This window comes from Tinamus guttatus, unplaced genomic scaffold, assembly GCF_059628265.1.
Source record: "Tinamus guttatus ecotype Peru unplaced genomic scaffold, ASM5962826v1 Tinamus_guttatus_pri_ptg000332l, whole genome shotgun sequence".
Taxonomy (NCBI): Eukaryota; Metazoa; Chordata; class Aves; order Tinamiformes; family Tinamidae; genus Tinamus; species Tinamus guttatus.
In genome coordinates, this window is record NW_028288866.1 from 304,672 (window position 1) to 326,491 (window position 21,820).

The window sequence follows — 21,820 nt, forward strand, 5'->3', positions numbered from 1 at the left end:
CATAGGCCGGACCGTTATCTGTCTTGATGTGCTCGGGTGAGCCCATGACCGCAAAACATGTGGTTAGATGCCTGCAGACATGTAGGGCCCTTTCGCCAGTCTGCGCTGTGGCCCACACAAACTTAGAGTAGGTGTCTATGGACATGTGGACATACCTGAGGCGTCCAAATTCAGGTACATGCGTGACGCCCATTTGCCACAACTCTATCCTTTTTGGTTGCTTCACCGAGCACTTCCATTTGAGTTTGAACACTCTTTTTTTTTGGCTGCATTGCTAAAAATACCCATTCCAGAATGATAAAGCGATGAGTGTAGTGATGGTCGTCTTCTCCCCATTTTTTCTTTTGCCACTGCATGATGAGGGCAAACACGGAGATTGGGTTGGAGACGACCATGACGCGTATCGGAAGCTCAGGGCATCCCCGTCCTGCCCACCAGGTGGAGATGAGCTGTCCTAGGCGATGGATGCATTGTTCCTGAATATAGGGGCATACATTTACATGATTGGCCCACACACGGTCCTCTATCCTGCACTGATAAGCATGTTTACAGGTTCTTCCTCTCCTACTTCTGTGTTCTTGCAGCTGGTGACTTTTCCACGATCTTTTTGCCTTGGTCTTAGTCCGGCTCATGGTATCCGTCTTCTATCAGGAAGCCTCCGTTACTTAGATATGCTCCCACAATCCCCTTTTTTACACTGGTATGATGTATTGAGTAGGCTATATGGATTCAGGTCTGTCCTGCTTAGAGGAATACCTAACATTAGTGCATCAATTGATCTGCTGTCCCAGAAAGCCAAGAACTCTTAATTTGGGTATAACTAACAATGTGCCTAAGAAGCATAACATATCCATTAGTGTTAAAAGTAGCATCAGCTTCTATAATAGCATTAAAAGCAATATTACCTCCTAAAAGCCACAATATACAGCTAATAATAACAGTAACACCTCTTCCTCCCATATGCAGGCTCACACTTTCCACACCTAGGGTACCGGCTGCTTGCCTGCTACGTCTGACGTATGAGAGTTTGCTTCCAGCCAAGGTCTCACCCATTTTTCTGGCACCCGTCTGGCTCCAGTATCTGTAATGACACAAGCACACCCTTTTCCCCAGGTTATCAAGTCCAAAGGTCCTGTCCATTTTCCCATGTTCCAGTCTCTCAGCATCACCTTACACGGACCTGACTTTACTTCTGTCAGGGCTCCCTTTAGCCCAGCCCTGTGTTTGACCATCAGAGGGACTAGGCTATCCTGGGGTAATCTCAAAAAATTTAAAACATATACTGCTCTTGCCAATTTTTCATTTTTTTGTAGCTGGCGTTTCAGCGTTTTGTTCATATGTTCCACTATGTCATGGTCCTCAGGATGCAATGGCATGGTGAAAAAACGATCTTTTAAATCAATTATTAAGATATCCCAATCATATTGGAAGGTTCTCTATTTCCATTTCTATTTATGTTTGCATAGCTTCAATTTGGTTTCCTCCCCAGAAATTGCTTGGAATTTCCATATATTAAGGAGGCCTCCGCTCCAGTAGCAATTGAAGCTTTTAACAATTCGTAAGGACAGTTGCAGGTCCTTCTGTGCCAGTCGCACTGGAGCTTGGCCGTCGCATTCTTGTTTCCCATGCTGAAGTATTTCCCTAATCTCTTTCCAAGGACACAAGTCAGAGTACGGCTCCCAGTCCTCCACTGGTGGTGGGAGGGAACAACTCAGTCTGAGTTATTCCTGGCTTTCCCGCTTTCAAATTCTGCACTTACTTGTGCTTAGTCAGCCCTCTCTGCTGATATATATTACACGATAAAGATCTAAAGACCACACACACAAACAACACAAACACAATTTCTATCCAGTGGCACAACCTCACGTAGCTGTGCACTCCACTAGTGAGTTCCACTGGTTGTCGGCAGGACACTGAGACTGAACATTCTATCGAGTTGGCAGATTAGAGGGTTGATGACAGGCTCCCAACTTGGCGGGCGTCCCCACAGAGACAACGTGGGTCTCAGTGTTAGGAGTCTCACCCCTCCTTTCTCTCTGCTCTGTCTGTTTATGCCCGGTGCATCCTGCCACATAGGGCCAGTACGTGCCAGCAGGCAGACTGGGGTGCGGACAAACTCCACCTTCAGTCACACAACCTTCCCTCCTGGGTGCACAGGTGCGCATACCAGTAAGTAGTCCCAGCTGTCAGTCTGAGGGTCCTGCCTTTCTCTTCTCCCTCCCGCTCGGGTGTTTGACCTTCAAACTAGTTTAGAGGATGTTTGCAGTTAATTTGGCTACAAGCCCGGTTGAGCAGCCACCTTCAGCTGCTTTTGGAGGAGGTCGGCTGTGAGCCTGGCTGGGCAGCTGCCTCCGTGCTCCTTATCGCTCAGCCCGGGCAGGCAAACATCTTCTTTCTCAAGGTCTAGATTCTATTTCACACAATAGTTTTATGACTCTATGGATCATACAAATTTCCAGCTTTCAGCCATACCTCGTGTCAGCATCAATATACAAAGGATACAACACATAATAGAGATGAACATAGCAAATAGAAATAATAGCCCTAATAATGGTTTCTGTCCTCACTTAAAGCGTTACAATTCTTCAACCTCCACTTTAAAAGACGGATCAAATTCCCCTGCACCTCCACCCTGGCTGTTGTCAATCCCTCAGCAACATAAGTCTCCTTGATCTCATTCGCCTTCTCTTCCCCAGCCCCCCTTCTCCTTTTTTTCAAGGCGATCTAACAAGTCCTGGACCCAGCCGGGCCGTTCTTCAGGCACGACGGGGGTGGTCCGGAAGCGGGGGCACAGACGGTGCAGGTGCTGCAGGCACAGGCGAGGCAAGGTAAGGTCTGGGGTCTAGGTCCGGAGTCATATCTGGAGTTAAGATCCGGGTCAAGCTCCTTGGTCAGGTTCAGAGTCAGGTCCCAGGTAGAGGTCTGGGGATAGGTCCAGAGTCAAGTTCTGGAGTCAGGTCCAGGGTCTAGGTCCAGGGACAGATTCGGGGTCAATGGCCACAGTCAGGTCCGCTGTCAAGGTCGGGAGTCAGGTCGGAGTCAAGGTCCAGGGTCATGTATGGGGTCAATGTCCGGAATGAGGTCTGGAGTCAGGTCCGGTGTCAAGGTCCAGGGTCAATGTCTGGAATCAGCATCGGGGTAAAGGTCCAAGGTGAGATCTGAAATCAGGTCTGGAGTCAAGTACATGGTCAAGGTCTGGATTGAAGTCTGCAGTCAGGTCTGGGGTCAAGGTCCGGAGTCAAGGTCCAGAGAAAGGCAGGGATCAATGTCGGGAGTCAGGTTCCAGGTCAATGTCTGGAGTCAAGATCTAGGGTTTTGGTCCAGGGTCAGGCCCGGAGTCAATGTCCGGGATCAAGGTCCGCTGTCTGGTTCGGAGTCAGGTCTTGTGTCCAGGTCCGGAGTCAGGTCTGAAGTCAAGGTGCAGTGTCAAGGTCCAGATTCAGGTCCGGGGTGAAGGCCCAGGGTCATATCTGAGGTTAATGGCCACAGTCAGGTCTGGTGTCTAGGTCCGGAGACAGGTCCGAGGTTAATGTCCGGAGTCAGGTCTGGGCTCAAGCCCAGAGTCAAGGTCCAGACTCAGATTGGAGTCAAGGTCCGGGGTCATGTATGCGGTCAATGTCCAGAATGAGGTCTGGAGCCAGGTCCGGGATCCTGTCTGGAGTCAGGTCCAGAGTCTGGTCCGGTATCAAGGTCAAGTCTGGGGTCAAGGTCTGGGGTCCAGTTCGGAGTCAGGTCGGGGGTCAAGGTCCGGGACCAGGCCATGGCTCAGATCTGCAGTCAAGGTCTGGGCTGATGTCTGGGGTCAATGGCTGGATTCACGTCTGGGGTCAAGCTCCGGGGTCTCATTCGGAGTCAGGTCTGGTCTCAAGCTCCAGAGTCAGGTCTGGATTCAGGTCCTGAGTCAGGTCCTGAGTCAGGTCCAGGCTCAGATCTGGAGTCAGTCTGGGGTCAAGGTCCGGGATCAAGTTCGGAGTCTGGTCCACTGTCAAGGTCTGGGGTCATGTCCGTGGTCAAGGTCCAGGGTCACGTCTGGGGTCAATGTCTGGAATGAGGTCTGGGTTCAGGTCCCAGGTCAAAGTCCAGGATCAATGTCTGGAATCAGCACTAGGGTGAAGGTCCAAGGTGAGATCCGGATTCAGGTCCAGAGTCAAGGTCTGTGGTCAAGGTCCCGATTCAGGACCGCAGTAAGTTCTGGGGTCAAGGCCAAAGTCAAGGTCCAGAGACAGGTCCGGGATTCTGGTCCAGAGTCTGGTCTGGGCTCAAGTCCAGAGTCAAGGTCCAGGATTTTGGTCTAGGGTCAGGCCCGGAGTCAATGTCCGGGGTGAAGATCCAGGGTTAGGTTCAGAGTCACGTCTGGTGTCAGGGTCCAGAGTCAGGTCTGGAGTCAATGTCTGGGCTCAGGTCTGGAGTTAAGGTCTGCAGTCAATGTCTGGGATCATGCCTGGGATCAATGGCCAGAATCTGGTCCGGGGTCATTTCCGAGGTTAAGGTCCAGGGTCAGGTTCAGAGTCAGGTCCTGGGTAGAGGTCTGGGGAGAGGTCCAGAATCAAGGTCCATAAACAGGTCCGGAGTCAATGTCCGGAGTCAAGTTCTGGGGTTTTGGTTCAAGGTCATGCCTAGAATAAATGTCCAGGGTAAAGGTCCAGGATCTGGTTCGGAGTCAGGTCTGGTTCAGAGTCAGGTCTGGTGTCAAGGTCCAGGTTCATGTCTGGAGTTAAGGTCCAGAGTCAGGTCTGGAGACAATGTCCGGTGTCAGGTTAGGGCTCAAGTCCGGAGTCAGGTCCAGAGTCAAGGTCCATGGTCAAGAACCGGATTCAGGTCTGCAGTCAGGTCTGGGGTCAAGGTCCGGAATGAAGGTCTGGAGACAGGTCTGGGGTCAATGTCTGGAGTCAAGGTCTAGGGTTTTGGTCCAGGGTCAGGCCCAGAGTCAATGTCTGGGGTTAAGGTCTGGGGTTAGGTTCGGAGTCACGTCTGGTGTCAAGGTCCGGAGTCAGGTCCGGGGGCAAGGTCCGGGGTGAAGGTCTGGAATCAGCACCGGGGTGAAGGTCCAAGGTGAGATCCAGAATCAGGTCCAGAGTCAAGGTACATGGTCAAGGTCCAGATTCAGGTCCACAGTCAGGTCTGTCCAGAATGAGGTCTGGAGAGAGGTCCGGAGTGAAGGTTCAGAGTCAGGTCCAGAGTTAAGGTCAGGAGGCAGGCCATGGTTCACATCTGCAATCAAGGTCCGGGGTGAAGGTCCGGTGCGATGTCTGGGGTCAATGGCCAGAGTCAGGTCCAGGATCAAGGTCCAGAGTCAATGTCCAGGGTCACAGGCTGGAGAGAAGTCCGGGGTCATGCCTGGGATCATTGGCCAGAGTCTGGTCTGCGGTCATGTCTGGGGCAAGGTCCAGGGTCAGGTTCAGAGTCAGGTCTGGGTAGAGGTTCGGGGACAGGTCCGGAGTCAAGGTCTGGAACAGGTCCGAGGTCTAGGTTCAGGGTCAGGTCCGGGGTCAATGGCCACAGTCAGGTCTGATGTCAAGGTCCAGGGTCATGTCCAGAGCCAAGGTCCGGAGTCAGTTCGGAGTCAAGGTCTGGGTCAGGTCCGGAGTCATGTTCAGAGTCAAGGTCCAGAGTCAAGGTCCAGAGTCAAGGTCCATAGATAGATTTGAGGTCAATGTCTGAAGTCAGGTCTGGTGTTAAGGTCCGAAATCAGGCCATGGCTCATATCCACAGTCAAGGTCCGGAGTTAAGGTCAGGAGTCAAGATCCGTGGTCATGTCTGGTGTCAAAGTCCGGGTTCAGGTCTAGGATCAGGTCTGGGATCAGGTCCGGAGCCAAAGTCCAGAGGCAAGGTCTGGACTCAGGTCCAAAGCCAAGGTCTGGGATCCAAGTCTGGGGTTAAGGTGCGGGGTCAGGTCTGGAGACAGGTCCAGAGTCAAGGTGCGGAATGCAGTCCGGAGTCAGGTCCGGAGTCAAGGTCCAGAGTCAGGTCTGTGGTGAAGGTCTGGGGCCAAGTCTGGGGTCAATGTCTGCAATGAGGTCTGGAGTCAGGTCCGGGCTCAGGTCCAGAGTCAATGTCTGGGGTCAGGGTCCAGGGTCCAGTTTGGAGTCAGGTCCGGTGTCAAGGTCCATGGTCTTGCCCGAGTCAAGGTCTGGAGTCAGGTCAGGAGTTAAGGTTCAGAATCAGGCCATGGCCCAGATCCACAGTCAAGGTCCAGGGCGAAGGTCCAGGGTCAAGCTCTGGGTTCTGGTTCGGAGTCAGGTCCAGTCTCAAGCTCCAGAGTCAGGTCCGGATTCATGTCTGGAGTTAAGGTCCACAGTCAAGGGCTGCGGTCATGTCTGGGATCAATGGCCAGAGTCAGGTCTGGGGTCAAGTTCTGGAGTCAATGTCTGGGGTCGTCATCCAGGTTCAGGTCTGGGATCAGGTCTGGGATCAGGTCTGGAGCCAAAGTCCAGAGGCAAAGTCCAGACTCAATTCCAGAGTCAAGGTCCAGAATCCAGGTCCGGATTCCTGACCAGGTCTGGAGACATGTCCGGAATGAGGTCTGGAGTCAGGTCCAGGGTCAAGGTTCGGAGTCAGTTGTGCGGTCCTGGTCCAGGGACATGTCTGGGGTCAATGTCCAGAGTCAAGTCCGGGCTCAAATCCGGAGTCAAGGTCTGGGGTCACAGTCCGGAGTGAGGTCCGTGGCCATATCTGGGGTCATTGGCCGGAGCCAGCTCTGGGGTCAGATCCTGAGTCGGGTGTGGTTTCAAGGTCCTGAGTCAGGTCCAGGGTCAACATCCAGATTCAAGGTCTGGTATCAGGTCCTGGGTCAAGTCTGTTGTCTAGGTCCAGAATCATGTCTGGAGTTAAGGTCCAGGCTCAAAGTCCGTGGTCATATCTGGGGTGAATGGGCCAGAGTCAGCTCCAGGGTCAAGGTCCGGAGTCAAAGTCCAGGGTCATCTTCTGGGATCAGGTCTTGCAGTACCCCGGGAGGTCCCTCCCGCCCCACCCCAGGAGATGGGCCCCGGTTTTAAGAAAAGGGGCCCTAGTGTCCAGGAACGGACCCCAGTGTCTGGGAAAGGGGCCACGGTGACCGGGAGCGGGGCCATGTTGTCCGGGAGAGGGGCCTAGGTGTCTGGAAAAGGGGCCCAGGCATCCGGGAAAGTGACCCTGGCGTCTGGAGAATGGGCCCAGCACCCGGGGATGGAGCCCGGCATCTGGGAAAAGGGCCTGGCATCTGGGAGAGGGGGCCTGGTGTCCGGGAAAGAGGCCCAGGCAGCTGGGAAAGGGGCCCCGGCATCCAGGAAGGGTCCTCGGCGTCTGGGAGAGGGGACCTGGCATCTGGGAAAGGGGCCCAGGTGCCCAGGAAAGGGGCCCAGTGTACTGGAAGGGACGCTGGCATCTGGGAAAGGGGCACCGGCATCTGGGAAAGGGTCTCCAACGTCAAGGAGTGGAGCCCCGGCATTTGGGAAAGGGGCCCAGGTGTCCGGGAAAGGGGCCCAGGTGTCCGGGATTGGGGCCCCAGCATTCAGGAATGAGGCCCAGGCATCCGGGAGAGGTGTCCTGGTGTCCAGAAAAGGGTCGTCAGTGTCAGGGAATGAGCCCCAGTGTCCGGGAAAGGGGCCCCGTTGTCAGGGAATGGGCACCAGCATCAGGGAGAGGAGCCCAGGCACCTGGGAAAGGCGCCCAGGCATCCGGGAATGGGCCCCCAGCGACCAGGAAATGGGCCCTGGCCTCCAGGAAAGGGATCCTGGCATCCAGAAGAGGTGCCCTGGTGTCCAGAAAAGGGTCCCCGTTGCCAGGGAATGGGCCCCAGTGTCCAGGAAATGGGCCCTGAAATGTGGGAATGGAACCCAGCATCTGCAGAAGGGGCCCCAACGTCCAGGACTGGGGCCCTGGCATTAGGGAAAGGGGCCCTGGTGTCCGGGAAAGGGGCCAAGACATCCGGGAAAGGGGCTCCAGTGTTCAGGAGAGGGCACAGGTGTCTGGGAGAGGGGCCGTGATGTCCATAAGAGGGTTGCTAGTGTCAGGGAATGGGCCCCGGCATCCAGGAAATGGGCCCTAGAATGTGGGAATGGACCCCTACGTCTGGGAATGGGATCCCTTCATCCAGGAAGGGGCCCTGGCATCCAGGAATGGGCCTCGGCATCCAGGAGAGGGGCCCCAGTTTCCGGGAGAGAGGCCCCAGCCTCCGGGAAAGGGGCCCTGTGTGACGGATATGCTCCTTCCCCAGCTCATCCTGACTTCTCACACATAGTCCTATTCAGGTGTTAACTACCACATTATCTGATCTTGGTAGCTGCCTCCCTTATTTCTTCCCCTCACTCAGACATTAACCATCAATAACAGTCCTGATGGCCCTATCCTGATGGGGAGATAAGGCTAACTGTGAGTACACCAGCCAACAGTCATTTCTGAATTGAAAGAATGACTATCAGTCAATCATCTTATCCCATAAATAGGGGGACAGCCCAAGAGCCCACTGAGCTCTCCTTGCATGGCAGCGGGCTGCATGCCAGGATCTCCCCTTGAGCAGGGATGCCTCTCAAGGATACTTCTTGCGGTTAAAGAGATCCTTCTCACTACAGATTCGTGGTAAGTGACTATAGCGCGCCTTTCTCTTTTTGAACTTGTAAACCTTACTTTGTAACTGTGCACAAATCCCTTAGACATAAACCGTTGGCCCGGTCTGGGACTAGGACTGGATCCAGCCACATCCAGACTCCTCTCAGAAGCAGTCTGGAAAGCAAAGGGGTCCAGTCTGAACCTCGTGACCCAACGGGAGGGTGTCCTTGGTAATTCTGTGTGTATCTTGAACCTCCATGCAGTAACTAATAAGTGACCTTGCCATAGAATCTCGTGAAACCATTGTCATTACCAATAAAACCTATTCCTATTTCTTTCCCATGAGTGAAGTGCATTGTGTAACTCACCCCCACTACCACTCGTCCTGTGACCGCCCCTCACTGCAAGAAAGGTACTGAGGTGCTGGAGCATGTCCAAAGAAGGACAATGAGACTACTGAAGGGACTGGAGCACAGACCTTATGAAGAGCGGCTCAGGGAGCTGGGATCATTTAATCTGTAGAAGGGGACATTCTTAGGTGACCTTATCGCTCTCTAAAACTACCTGAAAAGAGATTGCAGTGAGGCCGGGATCGGCCTCTTCTCCAAAAGAGCTACCAAAAACAGGACAAGAGAAAATGGTGTCAAGTTGTGCCAGGGGTTAGATATTAGGAAGAATTTCTGCACAGAAAGAGTAATCAAGCATTGGAACAGGCTGCCCAGGGAAGTGGTGAAGTCACCATCCCTGGCACTGTTCAAGAAACATGTAGATGGGACACTTAAGAACATGGTTTAGCAGGCATGGTATCAAAGGGTTTATGGTTGGACTCGATGATCTTATGGTCTTTTCCAACCATTATGATTCTATGGCTTAGAAATTGATATGAGGTTGCTTCTGCTTCTGCAGCTGGCATGCCAGAAGCAGATGGACAACTTGGGTTTTGCTTGTGGGGTCATTTCTGCCTGAGTGCAAGATTGGACAACAGCAGGAAGAGCATCAGCAAAGCAGCTGTGAGGTCATTTCAGTGATAAATGTAATTCATCATGGTTGAAATTTCTATACTTATTTCATTCTGTTTTGCCTTTTTTAGTACTCAAAATATTATGTTTTAGCAGATACACTATCAAATGCATGTTTGCTATGTTACTATCATGGTGTGGCATTGTATGCTGGTCCTCTATTACTAGTGATGAGTATTTGTAGTAGGGCGTATGTCCATCCTCACCAGAAGAAACGGGACTTCTCTTGTCTGGAGATAAAGACCCCTTTAAACGGGATCCATGTTTTCCTTGTTACTCTGGTTTACTCATACTTTCCTCATGATTCCATTTCAGCTACAGCAACTGATCAAAGCAAAGAGATTTTATTTTTCCCCTTTATCTACACAGAGATTGTAATAAAGCAAAATAATGATGATGATAATAAAACAATAATAAAATAAAACAAAAATCCTCACAGCATCTCCTATTCTTTATGAAAGAAATGCAACAGCAACAAAGAACCCTTAGAAATTGCTTTCAGTCTCTGTTCCTGAAGCAGAATTTTTCACAAGACTTCCTCTTTGCTTTATCTGGTACAATACTTTGACTCTTGCCTTCTGCTTTGTGAGGAAGTGTGCAGCTGGGAAATTTTGAAAGACCTTGTTCCAGAGCTATGCTTTAGCCGTACATTATTTAAACATGTGTATGAGTTACTTATTTTTTTTCCTTAATGCTTTTGATATTCACATCCTAGATTTGAGTGTGTTCAAAGAAGAGGCTTGTGGACCACCTTAGAGTGTCTCTTGTTTCTTACAGATGAGTCACGTGCTGCCAAGTCCCTGCAGCTTCTCTCTCCTTCCACAAGGGTCCACCACATGTGTGGCTTTAGGGTCCTCGCATCCTTCCCAGATGTGACAAGGCCAATCTGTGGTGCAGGTGTGGGAGGAGTGCAGCCAGAGCAGCCTGTGTTTAGTGACCTGGTGCCTGCAGTTTTGCTGATGCTGCATTTTGTCCTGTTCAGGTCCCATCTAGGGACCTGGGGTGCCTCAGTCACTATGTCTAAAACCTGCCTGCTGGTTGACAGTGCTGAATAGCAGGTGCCTGCAAGTTTTGTGGATGAGCGAACTGGCAAGGTGTTGTGGAATAAGTGGAGACAAGGCAGGGCGGGTGAATGACAGAATGCACTTCACTCATGGGAAAGAAACAGTAATAAGTTTTATTGATATGGACTATGGTTTCACAAGATTCTATAGCAAGGTCACTTATTATTTACTGCATGGGGTACAAGATACACACAGAATTATCAAGGAGACCCTCCCATTGAGTCATGGGGCTCAGACTGGACCCCCTTGCTTTCCAAACTGCTTCTGAGAGGAGTCTGGGTGCGACTGGATCCAGTCCTATTCCCAGACCCGGCCAACAGTTCATGACTAAGGGATTTTGTGCACAGTTATGTCAGTAAAATTTACAAGTTCAAAAAGAAATCTTATATATAAGCTTATGTATAGTCACTTACCATGGATCCTTTAGGGTCTGGCAAAGATGTCTTATCTCAAGGAGTATCCTTGAGAGGCGTCCCTGCTCAAGGGGAGATCCTGGCATGCAACCTGCAAGGAGAGCTCAGTGGGCTCTTGGGCTGTCCCCCTATTTATGGGATAAGATGATTGACTGATAGTCATTCTTTCAATTCAGAAATGACTGTTGGCTGGTGTACTCACAGTTAGCCTTATCTCCCCATCAGGATAGGGCCATCAGGACTGTTATTGATGGTTAATGTCTGAGTGAGGGGAAGAAATCAGGGAGGCAACCACCAGGATCAGATAATATCACTGATGTTTAATGTTTGAATAGGGCTACATGTGAAAAGTCAGGTTGGGCTGGGGAAGGAGCACACCTGTCACACAAGAACAGAACCTATTGGCTGGAGTGCCCAGAAGAACCTTTTGATCTTTGCCAATGAGCTGCTGGGACATTTTGGTAGAGTCACTGGTCAGCGCTTTCTCCTCCGATGACAGCAGTCAGCATGAATCAAGACCAGTGCAGTGCCCTCTGCCCTGTCTGGCAGCCAGATTTACAGGATAGAGCTGTGGCTGGATGAGCAGCTGGCCTGTAACGTGAGTATCACTCCCCTCCCGTTAACCTGGGACGCTGGGCTAAGGTAACTCCTTATAAGGTTGAGAGTCCCCTGTGCATTCAGGGTGTGGAAACACCAGCATTTTCAAATCTTTGCAAGGTTGACAGGCCCCTGTATATGCAGGGTGAAATAACACTATAGTATTCAGTGATTCTATGCCATGATTCTATGATTCTGTTTTAATTTTTATTTTCTCTCTGGCAGAAGCTCTGTACTCCACTTAGTTGCGCTAATTGTTAATTCCTGTTTACTAATTGATCACCCAATTTCTATAACAATCGTGCCAGTTAAGGTAGATGTTGTTATCAGAAAGATCTTGTGTGGGTGTATAAAATCAGCTAACTAAAGCCCAGTGGTCGTTGCCCCTCTGGATTATTTTACTGTCTCCCTTAGTGAGTTACCATGACAGGGGTCTGTGAGTGAGGGGGTCTGGGCCCCTCTGTGACACGGGCTTTGGTTACAGGGGTCATTCTGTGTCCTAGCTACAGCTGCCCTCTCCTGTGCAGCCTGCCTTCCCACCACACATCACAGTGAGGCCAAGAAAGCCCAGGCACTGGGGCTACACATCTCTTCTCTGCTATGAGGAGCTATCCACTCTGAGCAGGAGATGGTGAGAGGTGGCTGTTTCAGAACAGGACTGTAGTAACATGTGGAGGAAGAGGAGAAGAGTTGTTTCCTTGTCACCTCCCTCTTTGTGGTGACCCAAGGCCAGGAGGACAAGATGAAGCTCTGGGACTCTGGCCATGGCACACCATGTGATCAGGGGTTGCCAGTAATCCCTGCCTGGGGTAAGGCCTTCAGGAACTTTTCAGAAATGTTATAGCTGAGGGTATGGACCAGGCAAAGGGAGTCTGGCTGTGGAAACCCTGGACTGTGGAGGGCTGGGCAGGCTGGTTGGTGCCACAAAAACTCTGAATGAAGGTCCCTTCTGGAGCAGTGGTGATGCAGCTGCAATGACAGTTGGGTCCTGGCCCTGAGACTGCCTCTGCGCCTGGCTGTGAGAAGGAGTTGGAGCTGCTCCACTGACCGTGCAGAGCCTGTGCGTATGGGATTCATCCCATACAGGGAAACTGGTCCTGCAGGAGAGGCCCCAGAGAATGTCCTGCTCCCCTAGACTCATCTGGTCACAGCAACATCCTCTGCGGGGTGAAAATCCGTTGTCAATATCTGTCAGAGGGTGTCAAGTGAGAACTGCATCTAGAAGGAAAGCAGACGTATCTGAAGAAGGCTAAAAGAAGGCTCCTGCCAGGCTCCAGAAAGGCTGCTAGAAGCTCCTGTGTTGCAAATGAATCTTGCACTTTTCCTCAGCTCAACAGGAATTTCTGTCGAGCACCCCAAACGCTGCCTGTAGTCCTCCCCACTGCACTGCCTTGTGCCTCCAGGCTGTCAGTGCGGGATTTGAGCTGGGAGGCATAGCATGGATTTCCTGCAACAGGATCTTCATGTCCCAATGACTATATCCAGACTGCTGCTGGGCTCAGGTGACAGGTTCTAGCCTAAAGGCAGTGCCCACCTCAGCTCTGCAGCCCCTGTCAGGAGTGGGTTTTTGTGGGGGAGGAAGGGTGGTGGTTGTTTTTTGACGCCTGCTCTTGTCATTTCCCTGGTTAGGCACATGCTTTAATGGCTGTGAGCTGGCCAACAGAGAGCATGACATTACTTTTCCTTGCTTTTCCAGTGGCTGTGCATATCTGGAATGGTATGTCAGACTACATTGTAGACCAGCTGGTGCTGAACAAGGTGGGTCTGCCCTCCTGTCCCTACCCTCCACCCCTCATGGTTTCGGCAGTCCTGACATGTCTGTGCCACATACAGACATAACTTCTTTGAAACCAAAAGAAAATCCCTTGGAGAAGGATGCTGCAAACATGAGGCTTGCCACGGATGATGTCTCCCTAAACGAAATGACAAATCTCCAGTTCAGTTTCATTCTCAAGAGTGGCTGAAAGCTTTCTGGGCTTTTTCTAGCCCCTGCTGCCAGAAGGAAAGACCAAAGAGATAGTCTGGCATGTATTTTGTGTGTGTGTGTCTGTGTGTGTGTGTGTGTATAGAGGTTATCTCCCCTTCTTGGAAACCTTTTCTGGATCTTCTGGATGTGAGAGATGATTTACATGTAATTTTGAGAGGGTGAGGAGGAGGAATCCCCCAGGAATGTTCTTCCAAAGAACCACTCTGAGGCTTCTCCCAAGCATTCCAGAGGGCTCCATCTTGTCCTTTTATACACCATGAGTGAGCAGGGCCCATCACATCATGGACATGTTCTGACTGGGTCTGTTTGTCCACCTCAGAGGCTTAGAAATCCTCTCTTCTGTTTGCAGGATGTGAGAATTATTCGACTTGGGACCTTCCTTGTTAAGAAACAAGTAGTTGATGGCAAGAATGGTCTTCTGACTGTTCACAGACCTGTATTTTGCCTTGCAAAGAATCTTGCAGAACATCATGGTCTCACCCATGATAAGGCCTGTGCTCCTGGTAAGAAGACAGACTGAAGATTTTGCTTTGCCTTGAAGCATTTGTGGGGGTGTGGATAACTGCTGTTCAGCTGTTCCTGTTAGAAGTCTGGAATTCTTTGTTGGATGTTGGATCTTGAGAACAGTTTCAGGGTTTTTTTGTATATATTTTATTATTATCATGACATCATAAAGCAGAATCGAATGGGTCTCTCTCTCCCTCTTGGATTTGCTTTTACAGCTGGCTCCAACCAAACGTTTCAAGGTTACTGCTTCTCATGCGCTGTTGTTAAAACTGACATACTGTAGTTCCCTGTTGAGGCCACAGCAGACCCTGTATGGGTGAAGAGCAGCATTACTGCTGGGTTTTCCAAGCTGCTTCTGCTTCAAAGCAGGTTGAAGTCACCAGTAGTCCCTGCTGTTAGAATGAAGCTGAGACGGGAACACTACTGTGCAGGAACTACCCTCCCCCACTCCCCAAGGTCATCTGTTTTGTGATTGCTGTGAAGTGCTGGGACCAGTGCAGCTGCAGTGTAACATTGGTGATGCCTTGGGGCAGCAGGAGCTCCAAGTTGTGTTCAGAGTTGGCCTTTCCCTTCACATAACTTCATCTCTTTGGTACTATGAACATCAATCTGTCATCCCTCAGGGACAGGCCTTGGACATCAAAAGCAGGTGCAGCACTGTGCAGTTTTGCAGTACTGCAGTACTGTGCAGTTCTGAAGGCTTAGGGGTGGGCAGAAAGAGTAAGGTAAAAATGACAATTAATTAATATTCCTTACTAAGGAAGATGAATGAAGATCAAGCCTGTAAGATGAAGGGCTCTTGTGCAGTACATGTGTTGTCCTCCTTCATTGCCACCACTGTGACATGGCACAGCTAAGTCTCTTCAAACCTGTCATGCCCTGAGTGTGGGCACAGTTACCATGAGCAGTCCCCTTTCCTGGGAATTGTCCCTCTGCTCCTCTCCTTCTGCTGCCACCTCACCTTATGATCACACAAGATAGCCAGGACCCTTTCTTCTTTTGTAGGGAAGAAAGCATGAGGTTGAAGAGTGCTTTGAACTTCACCCAAGGAGGGATGACAATAGCCTTCTTTATGGGCTTTCTCAGGGAGTTGAAGAAGACAGCTCTGTAGCACTGTCCTTCTAGAAGACCTTCCAGCTGCTGACACTCTTTTAGACTGCTAAAGAGTTCTGTTAGTGACTATGTTACTCTTTTGTTGCTACCTAGGTCACAAGCAAGCTGAGCCCCTGAAGCATGCTCACCTAACCATGGACATCTCCTTTTCTTGGCAAATAGTGGAGGCTTGCATAGAGGAGACCATGTATCTTCTCTCTTGCTGTCTTAAGTGTGGGAAGAATGTTGCCCTTGTTCTGAAGGGCATTGGCATACTGGTCATTGAAGGCAATGTTGTAAGAATGAGATTTTACAAAAGCCTTCTGCAGAGGCTGAATGAGTCTGACCTGCTGGTAGAAGCTCTTCTTGGGGTAAGTTTTCTGTTTCTGCAGTGCTACTTCTTGATCCTTCGAAGACCTGGCCAAGCCAAAGCACATGGATTTCTTTTGGCCTGCCACAACCTGTCTGGGCGTGTGAACACTCCTAATCTAGAGTAATGCCACCTCCCTGCACAGTGATCCCTCCTGCCCTTCCCTGGGCCAGTGGGGGCATCAGATATCTCTGTCAATTATCTGGTGATCTTGGCCTTCTTTATCTGATGCTAGAAGGCCAGAGTGTATTTCATCTCTCCTGTATCTGACCAGGCATCTTTGATGGTCATTGTCCTCTTGCTCTGAAGCAACTCCAGTTCTATCTCCATGTAGATTTGTCTTCTGTTTGCTCTGACTCTTGGTGCTGCTCAAAGGAGTAGCTTGCTGTAATTCCCTGTCTCTCTGCTGTGATAGCAGGAAATTACAGCCTGTGGATGATCTGTCAGCATCACCATGTTTTCCTCAGAACATTTTCAGTGGTGTTAGGGTGGCAGCAGGTGGCTGGGCTTATTGCTTACCCCACTCTCTGAGCAAAGAGACAAGCAGAGCAAGGTGCAGATGGGACCACATTACCTCAGCTGTTGCCCCTGCGTTGGTCAAACTGTGCTAACCAGCTCTTTTGTGTGTCTCTGGCATCATCACAGCATGAAGGAGGACTTCTGTGCTTCAGTGTGTGCACCTGCACCCTGCTAGTGATAGCCACACTGTGCCAGAGAGACAGTCAAGGGCTAAGCCAGAGATGGAAGCAGCCTTAGCCCAGTCTGGGTTCCCAGCTCTGGCTTTACCTTGTGTCCTTGTCCATGACACACTTTCAGTTCCTTCTCTAGGCAAGGGATTTTCCTCCTGCATGTTTTTTTCAGTGGATCCCACTCCTCAGCTGACCTCTGAACATACCAGAAGTTTGACATTCACAGTCGTTACCACTGTTGCAGGGGAAAAGAAGGGCAGTGAATTCCTATTGCTGCTTTCTGCAAAAGCAGCCCTTTGCATCTCAGGAGAGAATTTGGACTTGAGCTCACATCTGAATACTTTGTTTCCAGCTCAGGAGCAAGCAAACCAAGGCAGCAGATATAATGTAATACTCTGAAAGGTAGGTTAGTGAAAGGACTTTGCCTGGGCTCTCCTCCAATGACTTGTTCACTAGGGAAGAACAGACTTCTGGATGGAGGCTCTTGATCCTTGCCCTTGCCCAGGGCTTTGCAGTGTTATTCCTCATTCTCCTGCTATTCTGTAGAATGGAGGGGCAGCTGTGAGGAACAACAAAGATTGCATTAGGACTTCAGAAAGGCTATAGCTTCTCTGGACAGTGGAAGCACTGGCAGCTCTTTTGAGTAAGAAGACCCTTTCTTGGCAGCATCTCACAAGTGTCCCTTGCCTTTGCAGATGCCCGAGATGAGGGATTCAGTTCTTTTAGGAACCGAAACAGCTGCTTCTCTGACATTTTCTGGCTCTGTCATTGTCTTTCCATCGTAAGTATGTTTTCTCACTTCTTGGCCCCTGGCTGATTAAGCAAGCATATTCTCACCACATGTTTGGCAGCGTTGAATTGCCAGGGTTTGTGATGACACTATGTAAGTGATTTGGGAGTAACAAGTTTCCAGTGGCTGGTAACCAGAGAACTCCAGTCTTGTTCTGGCTTTGTTTGGGTTCTCTGTGGTGGGGAGCTTGTGCAGAGCTCACTGCTATCTCCCAGAGGGCAGCAGGATTTGTTCCCTTGCTGGCCTGGGGGCTGGAGGCTGTTCTTTCCAGGTGCACTGACACGAGTGTGGTAGGGACTGCAGCGGAATATGGAGGGCAAGCGTGGAATTTCAAATGGGGGTGGAATGCTGGAGGAAAGGAGACTAGTTTAGGATCCCTTGACAGGAGTGTGGATTGTATCTTGGAGATCGTCTCCAGTGGCAATTTGGGAAAGCTTTGTCCCAGGAAGATGAAGGAAGCCCTGGAGTAGCCCAGAAAGAAAGCTTATGCCCCTCCAGATACTGGAGATCTACTCTGAGTCACTCCACTCCCTAAGACAGTCCTGTAGGATTTAGCCTATTTGGCATATTCTGTTCTGGGAGGGGATGGTCTTCATAGTGGCTCTAACATGCGTCTGTGTAGCCATAGTTAACATAACCTGCAAAGGAAATGTGGTGTCCTTCCTTCAGAGTGCTGTCCTTCCTTCAGAGTGCTGTCCCTTCATTCTTTCTAGGAGCGAGTTGGAGACTTGCCCCAGAAAACCATTTGTGAGAGGACCTCCACCTGTGAGACCTCCACCTGGGAGAGGCTCCTCTCTGAGGCTTCAAGGTGTGAGAATGCCTCCTAGTGTAAAACTTTCTTGGGAAGAGGAGAGTGAAGAAAGTGCCTTAGGTGTTGGGAAAGGTAATGGACCTTGATTGTGGGGTTTGTACCTTCTCCTCTCTTTCTTGTTGTTCGGTGTTGGAGCCAAGATTCCTGTATGGTATGCCAGATGGCATGAGGCACTAGATGTGCTGCTGCTCAGCAAAAATGGGAGCTAAGCTTTCCCATTGACTCCCACATGCCCTAGTGTACCCTGCAAACTGTTCTTCCATTTGAGGAGGTTGTGAGGGAGAGAATCAAATTTTAAGACAATCCGTGAGAATCATCCATTCTACCTGGAGCAGAATAGTATTTGAAAGTGTGACCTATCTCATGATCTGGCTCATGACAACAAAGTGTTCTGGAGAAGATGGTCAGAGGTGTGATACTGGGTGCCAAGACTTAATTGGATTTTCTAAAGAAGTAACTCTGTCCTTTCTCGGTGAATTTCTCCTACATATTACCAAAGACACTGCCTTTGGTTTCACTGTGTCACCAGAGGTAACACAGGCTTGTGAGACCTGTAGAAGGATCCCAGGACCCGTTCCTCTCATGTGAAGAATTTAATGCCCAAAGAGACTCTATTAGGTCATCAGCAGATCTTCACCAGCTCCATTTTCATATTTTGCATTTGAAACATCAGGAGAAAATCACCATTGCAAGAAATGATGTTGCAGAGAGAAAATGAGGAGTTGGCAGCAGCCAGTGTGAGGACGGCTAGGACCCTCGGAGACCTGGCTTTAAAGGAATCTGATTCAGGCTTCCCAGTTCTATCACAATCTGGTGCAGAGCTGCAATTCACTCTTGTTCTTATGGTCATTGTGATTTTGCTCTGAGGTATTTTCTTGTCTCCTGCTCACAGAGAAGCATCTTACCAGTTTTCAGCTCTTGTGGGAGCGACCCTCACCTATCTATCTTGTACCTCGACATAAGACAGAACAAGAGGAGAAAGATGAGGAGCAGGAGCATTGTGACAGGTGAGCAGCTTAAAGCAATGGACATGGGGGACTGTTCATATAATTCTGAGTAGGCACAGGGACTACATGCCACAAGCACCAGTGATCCCTTGCTAGAAGGACAGTGCAGAACAAATCCTTGGAGAACCACATATTGGCTTCCCAGTTCTTCCTGCCTCTGCTTCCAACCTACTTGCCTCTGTGAAACTCTAGGGAAATCCTCATTCAAGGAGAAGGAGGTCTTCCTCTCATATCCTTTAGATGGAAGTAAAGTAAACAGGATGCTTTCCATCTAATGACAGTAGAGCTGGGAGCCTAAGGCCCTTTAGTGAGGCTGAAGAAAAGTCTGTGCTCTTATTAGGCATTCTGAGGAAGAGAGGTGAGTGTATAAGGCTTGCCCCACCATGGGGACTGTTCCCAGAAGCCAGGGAGAATGTAGTGAGACAGAATTAAACACAGAGGAGCTCTTTCTTTGCTTGGAAATAATGTAGTCATGCAAAGCAAAGTGATATCCCAGCCATTCTGTCACAAAGAACAAGGAGCAGCAGTTGTTCTCACAAGGTTGGGAAGACGTTAGAGCCCTTTCCTTCATGTGAAACCTATTCTTGTGACTAGCAGCTGCAGGGCATGGCTACCCTCTGCTGGCATATGCCTCTCTGTGCCCCTAGAGGAGTCCTGAAATCTCATCCAGTGATGAGGACATTGAGTCCAAAGTCAAATGCGTCTGTGCATGGGCTAGGAGAGGGAGTGAGAGAGAAGATCTATCCCTGCTGTGGCTGGATCCTTTCCTAGGCATGTCCCCAGGGGCCATTAAGTTGCAGTGAGGGTGGGGTGGCAATCCGGCTTTCACTGTGCTCATACCACTCCTTATGGTGCGTATTTGCAGCATGATCCCAGCTATCCCACGGGTCTCTGCTGAGGTACAATCACAAGATTCAAGAAGGCAGTCCTTTGAAACTGGACCATCAACTGCGGGGTCAGAAGAGGTAGGTGTTCCTGATGGAGGTGCTTCTTGTGCCAGCCTGAATTGTGGAAAAACATCAGTCGAGGGGATCTGGCTCTGCAAGACCCCTGCAAGATGTGTCCCTTTGAGACTTCTCTGCCCTTACGGCTTGCTTTCAAACATGCCAGTTGTGCTTTATTTTTGCAATGCCTCTGTCACTGCTGTGTTCTCCATGAACAAAGCAGAAGATCCTCTTGGGCCCTGTTTCAGGAGAAAATGTCACTGCTGGGCCTTCCTGGGATTCAAGACAGAGAGTTTCTCTTCAGCTCTGTGGTCTTTCAGGTGCCTGGTCAGAACAGGAAAAGGATACTCAAGTCTTGCTAGGATTCTCTTAAGGGCAAAATGGGACTGTGAGGCAATCCTGAGAATGCAGTCAGAGGAGAGCATGAGAAATAACCTTTGCTCCTGGGAAAAAGCAGATTGTTTTTCAGGGAAAAAAAAAAAAAAAGACCAGCTGTGCCTATCCTTCCCCCTCCCTCCCTAACAGGATTGCCTTGCAGATTCCCTAGGTTTTGGTGGAATGCCTTCACCTGGGCTCTCCTCCATTGGCTTTTTCATTAGGCAAAAACGGATTTCTGGATGGAGGCTCTTGATCCTTGCCCTTGCCCAGGGCTTTGCAGTGTTATTCCTCATTCTCCTGTGTTCCCCTGCAGCCGCTATTCTGTAGAAGGGAGGGGCGGCTGTGAGGAACAACAAAGATTGCATTAGGATTTCAGAAAGGCTATAGCTTCTCTGAACAGTGGAAGCATTGGCAGCTCTTTTGAGTAAGAAGACCCTTTCTTGGCAGCATCTCGCAAGTGTCCCTTGCCTTTGCAGATGCCCGAGATGAGGGATTCAGTTCTTTCAGGAACCGAAGCAGCTATTTCTCCGATGTTTTCCGGCTCTGTCATTCCAATGTGAGTATGCTTGCTTTCTTCTTAGCCACCAGCTGATTAAGTGATGATCTTCCAAACCACATGTTTGATTGGGCTCCATTGCCAGGGTTTGTGATGACACTATGTAAGGGATTTGACAGTAACAGTTCCAATGGCTGGTAGCCAGAGAACTCCAGTCTCATTCTGTCTTTGTCTGGGCTCTGTGGATGGGCTTGTGCAGAGCTCACTGCTACCTCCCAGATGGCAAAGAAGGGGAGATTGCCTGTAAGCTTGAGGCTGTTCTTTCCAGGTGCACTGACATGAGTGTGGGAGATTTGGCTGGGAAAGCTTACAAGGAGTTTTCTCACAGGAAGGCGAGGGAAGCCATGGAGCAGTCAGGGGAAGAATCTAATGGCACTCTAGATACTGGAGATATCCACTGAGTCACTCTACTTCCTGAGACAGTCCTGCAGGATTTGGCCTATTCTGCATATTCCACTCTGGAAGAGGATGGTCTTTATAATTGCTCTGTCATGTGTCTGTGTCCCCATAGCTAACATAAACTGCAGAGGAAGTGTTCTTCCTTCAGTGTGTACTTTCGCTCTTTCTAGGAAGGAGCGGAAATCTTCATGGAAATTCAGTATGAGATCTACTATACTGGGTGTGAAATCAACTTTGGAAGAGGACAGTGCAGTAGATAGCTTAAGTTTTGAGAAAGGTAATGGAACAGATGATTTTAGCTGGGGGTTGGCCATTCTTCTTCTCTCCTCCTTGGGGTCAGGTGTTGGAGCAATGGCTCCAGTGCAGTGTGTCAGATGACACTAGATGTACTGCTGCTTAACTTGTATGGGAAAGGACAAGTGACTCCTCAGAGAGCAAGCCTTCACAGAAGCTCAGCCCTTCCAGCTACTGTTGATCTTCTGAGTTAAAGTTTCCCACTTGTGCTCTTCCATTTGAGGAGGTTGTGAGGGAGAGAATCAAAGATGAGGACAATCCTTGGGAATCATCCATTCTGACTGGAGTAGAACGGCAGTTGAATGCATGACCTGTCTCATGATCTATCTCATAGCAGGAAGGAAACACAGAGAAGATGGTTAGAAGTGAGGCACTGG

At 49.9% G+C, this 21,820-nt stretch overlaps 1 protein-coding gene across 1 annotated transcript in view; it reads left to right on the top strand.

The window, feature by feature from the left end:
• The first annotated feature begins 3,117 nt into the window (after positions 1-3,117).
• LOC148593791 (coiled-coil domain-containing protein 81-like) overlaps positions 3,118-21,820 on the top strand; it is a 37,410-nt gene continuing 18,707 nt past the window's right edge. Inside the window, exons 1-6 of the mRNA XM_088529481.1 lie at positions 3,118-3,151; positions 13,316-13,377; positions 13,956-14,109; positions 15,320-15,576; positions 16,960-17,045; positions 21,320-21,426. Coding sequence (XP_088385607.1) covers positions 3,118-3,151; positions 13,316-13,377; positions 13,956-14,109; positions 15,320-15,576; positions 16,960-17,045; positions 21,320-21,426 — 700 coding nt within the window. The remainder of the gene's footprint in view (positions 3,152-13,315; positions 13,378-13,955; positions 14,110-15,319; positions 15,577-16,959; positions 17,046-21,319; positions 21,427-21,820) is intronic.